This window comes from Taurulus bubalis (genome assembly GCF_910589615.1).
Source record: "Taurulus bubalis genome assembly, chromosome: 13".
NCBI lineage: Eukaryota > Metazoa > Chordata > Actinopteri > Perciformes > Cottidae > Taurulus > Taurulus bubalis.
Genome location: NC_136601.1, coordinates 20218222 through 20228871, shown reverse-complemented (window position 1 = coordinate 20228871; position 10650 = coordinate 20218222). Strand labels below are relative to the sequence as shown.

The 10650-nt window shown below is 47.2% G+C and overlaps 1 protein-coding gene across 1 annotated transcript in view; it reads left to right on the top strand.

Moving 5' to 3' along the window:
* Positions 1 to 2069: 2069 nt before the first annotated feature.
* The window catches only part of LOC306745709 (connector enhancer of kinase suppressor of ras 2), a gene marked incomplete at both ends in the record, with an annotated part of 54815 nt that continues 46234 nt past the window's right edge, over positions 2070 to 10650 (top strand). Inside the window, one exon of the mRNA XM_079228547.1 lies at positions 2070 to 2133. Within this exon, the coding sequence (XP_079084673.1) occupies positions 2070 to 2133 (64 nt within the window). The remainder of the gene's footprint in view (positions 2134 to 10650) is intronic.

Sequence of the window (10650 nt, the reverse complement as noted above, 5' to 3'; positions counted from 1 at the left end):
TCCCGCCCACCGGTGACTTTGTTCAGTGGGCCGCTGGAGGAGGAGGAGGTCACAGAAACTTTGGATGGGGAATGGCTCCAAAGTATCCTTATGAAGTGTTGGTGTTGTTGTTTTTAAAGTTAAGTATGTCACTGATACTGTGCTTGAGTGTGCAGTACAGGTGCTGTAAAGGTCGCCAACAGAACATGTTTAAATAGACTTGTTTCCTGCGGGACACACATGTATGACACTTTGTGATCAAGATAGCAAATGTTGTGTTTTGATTGATATTTTTTTGTTATAAACTATTATTATATCAATTATTATTATTATGGACAGGACACGTTTGTGCATGATAGATGCTTTTTCTTATCCTATTTCAAAATGTTAAAATCAGCATTTTCTTTTTACATCTTCACATTGTAAACCTTGTGCAACCTGTGTTGGAAACACTGCACTGGACTATAGTCCTGCGATGAATGCATCACTTTTTTTAATCTTTGTGATCAAATGACTGTAAGAGATTCAGTATCACGGAAGTTTTATTTAGCTACGAAATCACTCCGGCCCTTAACGTCTCCTCATCCTGTAATACTGCACCGTCAGAAATACGACCGATTTATTACAGTCTCATAGCTTATTAGCATTTCTGCTGCAGTATGGCCAACAATATGTATCAGGAAGGGAGAGCGGGCAGAAAGACACAGAACATGTATGTAGACCATTCGGCAAATGTTCTGTCCTTTGAACCAGGTTGAAACAAACATTGTCCCTGGAGAGGTGCTTTGCCAATAACATAAACACAGCACTGAGTGCCATATATTTTAATTTGAAAGACTCCGCCAGACATTATTGTTACTTATCGTGCATCCTTTAATTGCTTTAGGGTCTACACGGCATATCTGCACTTTGAAACTTGTTTTTTTTGTTTTGTCAGTTCTGTGTAACAGAAATAAAGTTATCTTACAGTATGATCCTTGTGTTTTGTGATCTCTGTGTGTGTCTATCTATCTATCCATCCTACCTCTTTTCTCCACCCTCCTATGTCTAAAGTGAGCCTCATTTGGGTGGAGGTGGTGTGTGTGTGGAGGGGATGCTGCTTTAATCCATGACGTCACCTGTGTCCCAGGTGCGCAGCAGGGGGCGCTGTTTCTCTCACTGGATTTCATGCACCGGGCAAGCAGCGGCTGACAACTGATGCTGATTTCCTCATCCACAGATGGTGAACTTATAAAAAAAATAAAAAAAACAGCTGACATATGAGCATTACCCTTGTGATGTGGCAACCACGCGCCCGCCAAAATGCACACATAACGTGCGGACAGCAACGAGGTTTCGCACTAATCATGACACCAATTATTTGTGAAAGTACAAATCACGAAAACGTGTTGTGTCTGTAATATTTCATGTACTTATGGTATGTCTGTGGTTGGTACTCAAAATAGCCTACTGTGCGTTTTTACCACGCATTTCATTAAAGGTTTGCTGAAGTTATTTTTGTACAGCTTTCTTGCTCTCTCTCTCTCTCTCTCTCTCTCTCTCTCTCTCTCTCTCTCTCTCTCTCTCTCTCTCTCTTTCTCTATATGCATGTGTAAGGGAGGGGGGGCAGAGAGAGATCCTCCCTATATGGTGTGCGTTGCACCATTCCCTGGTCCGTGTTATGAGTGGTGGCCCTTGTGATGCTGCAGCGAGGCGGGCGGGAGGAGAAGAGGAGAAGGGGAGGGCTCGCTCCATCCCCTCGCGCCCACCGAATCCACTTCTCACAGCGCGCGGGGCTGCTGGCGGGAAGGCACGAGCGAGCGAGCGAGAGAGAGAGAGAGAGAGAGAGTGAGGGGACGAGAAGGAGGGAGGGAAAAGGAGAGTGAGAGCGCGTGTGTGCGTGTCTCCGTGTGTGCGCGTGGATTGCACCACCGCATCCCGTTCACCGTTTCTGCAGGCGGCCATGCTCTGATGGAGAGAATAAAACTGACAAACCTCTCGTCTCCCTCAGATTCGCCCACCGCCGTGTCATCCCAGATGTGACTGGCAAGTTCGTTTTATGTCGCCCGCATTGAGTCCTGTGCCGTTCACCTCGGAGAGACCGTGACACCATGGCTTTGGTGATGGAACCTATAAGTAAATGGACGCCAAAGCAAGTGCTGGACTGGATGAAAGGTAAATGTGGATCTTCATTTGCATCAGGCTGGGTGATGTTCGTGCTGCTTGTGGCGAGAACGAGGATGATGATGATGATGGTGGTGGTGGTGGTGGTGGTGGTGATGGTGTTGGTGGGTGAGCAGCGGAGGGCCACACTCTGTGCATGTGTGTTCTCCCTCATCCAAAACCTGCAGGCTGACGTGTGCTTTTAGGCGCAGGAACCGACCAGTTTGAGGCTGATTAAAGTCACTAAAGATGAGTGGGGGGGAATGCGTTTGTTGAGCCGGTGCAGTGAAATGGATGTCGTCCCCCCCCCCCTCCCAAAAAGAGAAGAAGCGGGGAGTGGAGCCTCAGCATTCTGTCATCTCGCTTGCTTGAGAGCGCCAGCCAAGCCTATAGGCTGCTGCTGCTGCTGCTGCTGCTGCTGCTGCTGCTGCTGCTGCTGCTGCTGCTGCTGCTGCTGCTGCTGCTGATGGAGTCAGCAGCAGCAGCAGCAGCAGCAGCAGCAGCAGCAAAGCTCTCATCAATGAATGTGGAACGTATGTCATCTGCCCCTTCACTCACTACCACATGCTCCAAGCGCATATCCCCACTCCCGCTTATGTGTGTGTGAGTGCGCGCGCGCGCGTGCTTGATTAATGGAGTTAGCTGCATGCCCCCCCCCCCCCCCCCCCCCCCACCTATTCCAGCCGTACCGTCGGATTCAGCACCGTGGACAGCGCAATGCCTCCTACCTTATAAGGCAACCGCGCGCCGATCACACTCTCTTCTTCTCTCTCTCCCCCCCTTTGCTCGCTTCTGCTGGCACGAGATGCGTCCCTTCAAACAGACAGTATGAATGAGTAATCACTAATCATGCGTGTATGAGCGCGCTATGTGTGTGTGCGCCTGTGCGTGTGTGTGTGTGCATATGTGTGTGTGTGTGCGTGTGTGTGTGTGTGCATATGTGTGTGTGTGTGTGTGTGTGTGTGTGTGTGTGTGTGTGTGTGTGTGTGTGTGTGTGTGATAGGAGCCGTTCTCACACACTCTGGGTCAGACACAGCGCTGTGACAGAAGCTGTGGTAGGCCTATTGACAGACAATGGACTCGGGAGGGAGGGTGTCCGCAATCCCTTTACTTCTGAGAATGACTTAACCACTTTTGTGTGATGACTCAAAGCAGCAATGTAGCGCTCCTATACTCCTGATTGTATTCCTTACACACACACACACACACACACACACACACACACACACACACACACACACACACACACACACACACACACACACACACACATATATATAGAGAGAGTCACCCTATTTTAGCTAACCTGGATTTCCTAAAGCTCCATATTGTGTCCAGACCCTTTTTCATTATGGTAAAGCACCGATGTCTGCGATCAGGAGTCAAGGTGGTTGTCAGACCCTCTGGGGGACAGATATGGCTGCAGGCAGTGTTGTGGATGCGATACATCGAGCGATTACGAGATGGCTCCCGCTTCGGTGATCGCACGTCCTCAGCCACGGTGAGCAGCCAGTGTGGAGAAGCGTGGCTTCAATCCTCTGCTCCTGGGAAAGCGTTGCACCTGCACGAAGTCCATTAAGAGAGTGGACGTTTGAGTGGAGATGAGATTCCTAGCAGGCCAAACGTGTGGTTCGAGGTTTGCAACATGGGAAACACAATAAAAGAAATGTCGGCCTTGGGCGGTATAGGAACAGCAAGTTCCTCAATCTCAAATTGTGAGGAAATCACCAGAGTGTAGGAAAAGGGGAAAGTTTCTTCAAGCTCAGCACGGCAGTGAAAAGGAATTACCAAATTCATTATTTGCCAGCACGCATTCTGTTACTCGTCGGTTTCGTGCACTGAAAACAGCCTGTGTAGGTTTGCCCTCAGCGACGGAAGGCCGGGAGAAGAATTGCCCACACTTTGCAGCAAACTGCTTCATCCTGCCACAGCCCTCCGCTCATGGGCTCCCTCGCGTCTCCCGGCCTCCTCCACGTGTAGAAGCCGGGGCTCGGAGTTATATTTTCAACGTGTTGTCTCTGTTCCTTTTTTCTTTTTTATGCTTTTATTCTTATTTTCTTCTGCATCAACTTCTGGGTGAAGTAAAAGGCGAAAGGCTAGTATTAAACTCTCAACATAGCATTCATATTACAGACAGAAATGAAGAATCTTTTCACAACTTCACTAGCTTGAGGGCAAGAAATATTTTATTGAAGTTAATTAAAGTTATCCAATGGAAATCTTTCCCTTAAATTTAAAACGTTGCAGATGAGTTGTTTGTAAGATATCTGCCACAATACCAACATTTCATTATGTATCCACAGGCCTCCAATATTTCAGAAAAAATCCTTTTACCATAAAATATACGTACATGACAGGATATGCACGTCTGATAACCACACTCCCAAAAATACCCAATTACAAGTAAATTAAACCTATATATATATAAATATATAGGTTTAATATTACTGATGCATTAATTGTATCTCCTGCTGGGAAGTTGATTCTTTGAAAATGTTTGTTACAAGATAATTACATGTTTTGTATGCAAAATATGAGTGTAATAACTATAGCTGTTATAGACAAATATTGAATTAAAAATGTATTGGAGAAATAAGTCAATTAATATATAATACTCAAGTTCAGTTATATAGTAAATGTGCTCGGTTACTTGCCTCGTCAGTGAGGCTCTCCCTCATGTAGACCCCTCCACCTCTGGGGCATTTCGGTTGGCCCCGTGGGATCAGAGACAGTTTGTATTGTAAAGCCATCATCAAGTTGTGTGACCAGATGTCATCAGATGGACACCGTGGGCACTTTTTAAGACTCCATCCTTCTCCTGCACAGAGGAAAAGGTTTAACCCCCCCTAAAGAAAGACAAGCTGTATCCAGGTCTTGTGGACAGCATGCTCCTGTTTGACCTCATCGCTCCACTCCTGTCATGTGAAAGAACATGAGACGGGATCCTGGAGAAGAACCTGACACACACTATGGCCACCGGGCCGCGTGCATACCGTGTCTCTCATATAGAGGCACTGCTCCAGCAGCAGAAGGCTGGTGAGGCTCACCGAAAGATGACTCATCAGCGTTTGTTTTGATTTTAACACCCACACCGGAGGAGTTTCCTCTATGCCTATGTGTGTGTGTGTGTGTGTGTGTGTGTGTGTGTGTGTGAGGGGGTATGTATCTGGGGTGTGTGTGTGCAGACTGAACTGATGTAAGGAATGACGCGTAAGGAGCTGTGCTTTAACGTGTTAGGCAACAAAGAAAGACAAATAAACACAAAATACAAATAAAACCGGACTTGTCCTCCGCCTCTCGGTGCTGGTGCATCATCAGATCAGCCGGTGCTTTGAGGCGCGCGGTATCGGCAGCCCGCTGATGCATTCAGGGACGGGGAAATGAACACACGGCAGCTCACTTTCCCCTGCAGTAATCCCCCTTTCCTCTTTGCGTGCTGATGTATTGGAACAGAAAAAATACAATCTAAAAAAGAAAGGTGACGTGTGACATTTCAGTCAGCGCAGGAGACCGTGAATGACTGGGATGTACATATTTAGATGGAAGATGCGTGGGGGGGGAAATACTTTGCTCCTCTGTAGAAATCCTCTTGATGTTATTTGTCCCTTTGAGTGTCCAAATGGTGGTGGTGGTGGGTGTGGGGGGGCATGTTTACTACCATTCCATACTGCGTGATTTAGTCTCCCGCTGGCATGGTGAAGAAGTCTGTGTTGGAAAACACGCTTCCCCTGGCTCCAACTGTGTGCTTGTTTTAGTTTCAGCTGCATTAAAGATTAAAGAGCGTGCCTTATTATGAGGACACACACACACACACACACACACACACACACACACACACACACACACACACACACACACATATGTGCACACAGAGGAAACTCCTCCAGTCCCCCAAAAAGGAAGGCAGAGATGCTGCATATGGATGCAGAAACAGGCGCTTAAAGGGATGCACATGCTCACTGGAATAAATGGTATATGTATGTATGTGTGCACATCGACACACACACACATGCATAGGCGCACAAACTCTGAAGCGGCGGCTTTAAGTGGGGCATCGGTAGTCATGGAAACCAGATCTGATCGTGTCGGAGTCACAGCACATGTCATAAGATGGGGAACCAGCAACGCACGCAGATGCCCAACATCCACATCCTGGATGCCTTGAATGCACATTTAGACGGCAGGCGAATATATATGCCGCACACGCGCACACACACACACACACACACACACACACACACACACACACACACACACACACACACACACACACACACACGCTTCCTCTCCTGTTTTATGGCCCTGAGCAGAGAGAGAGAGAGAGAGGGAGCAGGGACACACATTCAGAAATGGGGAGGCGCGAAGCAAAATGAAAGAAAGGCCGAGGAGCCTTAAGATGGGGGAGGAAACGAGGGGAGGAAACGAGGGGAAGGATGGGAATGACGGAGAACGAGAGGGGAGAGCACAGAGGCGGTGGCAAAGCGGTGCGGAGAATAGGAGGATGCTGTGGGCATCATATCAAAGCACCCGCTCTATCCGGGCGCTCGGACAGAGGGGCCTGTGTCGTGTGTGTGTGTGTGTGTGTGTGTGTGTGTGTGTGTGTGTGTGTTCTCATATGTGTTTTACTGGGCTGGTTTTGCACCTGTTGTTCCGGGGGGCTGCAGTTTTACGAGCACATATATTAACTTGGTGCAAAGTTTCCCAACCTTGGAGGTCAGCACCCCACATGAGATCGCACGATCGCAAAGGGCCGGCTGCGGGGGGCTTCTAGATGTGGCCCCAATTGTGTGAACATTTCAAATTGACGTGAGAACTTAATTGCTGGGTTTACAAGCCAGCACACGTTGTCAAACCCTGACTTAAAAGATTAGGCTTGATTTTAAGCTGTCATCCTTTTATAGTTGCCAGCAAGTTAACAGTTTATTTCAGCTTAGCTGTCAACATCGCTGCAAAGCTAGTTTGTCTGTTTAAGCTCAGACCAACAGCTTGTTCTAACATAAGGCTTCAGAATCATGAAATACATTACTTGGGCTGATCAACTTTATGGCATAATGACTAAAGAGGTTTAAAGAGAGTGGAAGCATTCTGATAAATGCTTCCACTCTCTCAGAGGCCAAATAATACACATCTGATGGCACTAATAGCAAACAATGAGTTCAGTATTAACCACAACAACATGCAGCAGTAATAATAAAAAACAAACAACCACAGAAGGTGCACTGAGGAACCATCAGGCGTGTGCACGCATACTAGTGTTTCATGATTATCAACAAGCCTGTAACACACTGACCAATCACACTGCTCACAGCCAAAGGAATAGTATTACAACACACTTGACGTATCATCTTTAGAAAGTTATAGCACACAGATGTTTACCGTAATATTTGAACTCAAGGGATGGGCGTGTATCTGGTGATATTCTGGTGACGGCCTTTTTTACTTTGCATGCCGTCATTGGATCCCTCGTAGATAAGATAAATGCAGCTGTCAACATGTGACCTTCAATGTGCTTCCTTGACGCGTTGCTCTCTACAGGTATGAAGCCAGAGTGCATGCGGACGTATTACTTCTGCTGGAGTCGACTTCTCGTTCTCCGAGGTCGGTTTGGTCCTCAGAGTGGAGCTCCGCCTCTGAACTCCTCGCAGCTTCCCGGTTGACCCTGTTTCCCGTCCTCGTGTTCCTTCAGATTGCCTCTTGACACCTCCCTGCGAGCTGGATGTCGGCGAGGAGGAGGAAGAGGATGAGGAGGAGGAGGAGGAGGAGGAGGCCGCGGTGCACTTGAAAGCCCCGAGTACCGGCAAGCGAAAATGCCACACTCTTAAGAATATTCTGTCATGATGTGATGAATATTTCACAGTCGGAATATTTTTAGTGAGCGTTGTGCCTTTTCTTCCCACTCGCCCGAGCACTTACTCCAGCTGGAGGCTTGTAGATTTTGGTGGGGGATGCAAGGCGACGGGACAGGAGTCATATAGCTGCCTGCCGTCACTCTTAGCACAGCAGGCCCCAACCAGCCTCTCCCCAAAAAAGCACAGGTTTGATAGTCTGATTTCACTTGATGTTGATGCAAAGTAACTGCTCCGCGAGGGTTTAGAGCCATATTCAGCTGTAAATGCAGTCTTTTCTACTGTGGACCACATATGTAGGCTACAGTGTGTGTGTGTGTGTGTGTGTGTGTGTGTGTGTTTGTGTGTGTGTGTGCTCCTTAGCCTAGCATCAGTGCAGGGACCTGAGGGGCAGCAACTGCTGATCCCTCACTTCTGCTCTCTTTTTCTCTCTCTCTCTCTCTCTCTCTCTCTCTCTCTCTCTCTCTCTCTCTCTCTCTCTCTCTCTCTTTCTCTGGTTGCCTGGCAACCCTCGTGTCTTCCGAAGAGGAGGGGTTTATTTTTCTCAGGAAAGAGGGAAAGATTGGAGGAAATAGCATGAAATGTGGATGAAGCTGTCAACACGCGATGCTCGCTCAAGTCTCGGCACGCGGGGTTTTTGGGGGTGGGGTCTGGGATTCTTCAATGTTTCCCGAAGAGATGTTTCTGGTCTGCTAACAGACTTTTTTTTGTATACCGCATCAAACAATCTTGAACCTATAATTCAACTTATTCTAGACAGATAACACATGTTCTACCCAGCCATCGGACTATTGCTTAATGTTAATTAAACACAGAGAACTAAGGACATATCTGGTGAGATGGTTGGAGCTCAAAGCCCTTATTATTAATCAAGGCTTTTTTTTTTTACTATATAATCAGAGCAAAGACGTAAGTACAAAATACAGGAATCTCTTAAGTGAAGTAGCCAAAATAGGTTTGACCCTGACGCGTGTTCATGCAGGATCCCGTAACTCACAATACAAAGCAGCACGAGAGAGTAGCTCCAGACTTTAAATAGAGCCGGCACTATAAGTAAATACTCTGGTAAAGGCTCCCATTCCACTTAAGTGAAAAAGCCTCTTTGTCGCAGCAGAATGTTGTGAGTACTGCATGCAGTAATCATATTGTCTCTATCAGACTGTGGGGAGGAGAGAGGAGAGAAAAAAGGCAGACTGTTGACAACTGACAAATGTGTGTTAGGATGAGCCATTCAAAGTGATGGATGCGTGAGATATGCAGGCGATGCCCTGGCTCAGCAAATACTGCTCAATATTTAGTTCCTGAATCGCAGCAGGAAAGGCATTATTTACAGGAAAGGCATTAGTGTGGCCTGCCGCCGCCGCACGAGCAGCGGCTCGGTGGAAGACTCTCTGTGGCGAAGCTGTGATGAAATATCTTATTCTGAAGTCAGCATCGCTCCCGGGGGAAACTATCAGCAGCTTACGACTTGATTACACAGAGAGACACTTCCGACATTACTCATGCAAAATTACTTTTTGTTTGTTTCGGCTGCACGCGGGCTGGGAGTCCTACTACACTACAGCAGTTTTTTTCTAAATGTTTCCTGCAGTTACTGTAAACGAATGGGACAAGGCACTTGGGAGGCAGAGAAGGGTATGTGTTGTTGTTTGGTGCAGATTTTGACTAATCACATCTACACCATTTTAATATCATTAAATGACTAGCGAGGTGTATGTGTTTAGTTTGTGTGTGTGTGTGTGTGTGTGTGTGTGTGTGTGTGTGTGTGTGTGTGTGTGTGTGTGTACAGCATGAGCAGCATGTGCTATTTCCAGCTGGCATATGAACTCGGCAGATGAACCCAGATCAGCTGTTTGGCCTCTAGGGCTGGCGTTGTGACGCATCTGATTGGCTAGCAGCTGTGTGTCACAACACACATGCACATGCGTGATTCCATGCCTGTTTGTGTTTGTTGCTTGTGGAAGAGCATGCACTGCAATTCCTTTAAAACATCAAATCCCAGCATACTCTTTCAGAGACTGGCACAAAAGATGCACTGCCGTTAACTCGGCAGCCCATTCATCTGTGTGTGTGTGTGTGTGTGTGTGTGTGTGTGTGTGTGTGTGTGTGTGTGTGTGTGTGTGTGTGTGTGTGTGTGTGTGTGTGTGTGTGTGTGTGTTACAGAAGTAGGACATAGCTATAGCAGGGGGGCTTTCCCAGAGGTAACAGAGGTACTCAGCCTGGACTTCTTTGATTCTTTATTCATCACCTCTTTATATAATTCATGCTAACTGTAGGTGGAGAGAGGGAATAAAAAAAAGAAGGTGCAACTACTAATGATTAGATAGGAAGAGGACTGGAGTGACATATACAGAATAAGAAGTGTGCCACAGTTCATTCCGCCTGCAGAGAATCTTAAATGTGCACTTAAGATATTACAATGGCATCATTTGAGGAATAATGGTCAGATATTGCACTTGGAGCGACGACATAATGTGCCACAACGTATGACATGACTGCTATTAAAAAGCGCTGCCAGCGGGAAGGGCACGTGAGAGTGGCAGAGGAAGTGAGACGTGTGCGTTGGTTTTGGTTTCGGGAGGCTCCTCCCCCCTCCCGCCCCCCCCCCGTTAAGTGCGGACATAAAGATTCCCGTTTTGAGAAATAGCCACCTCCGTTTCTTTTGTTGCCTCTGCTGTTGCGT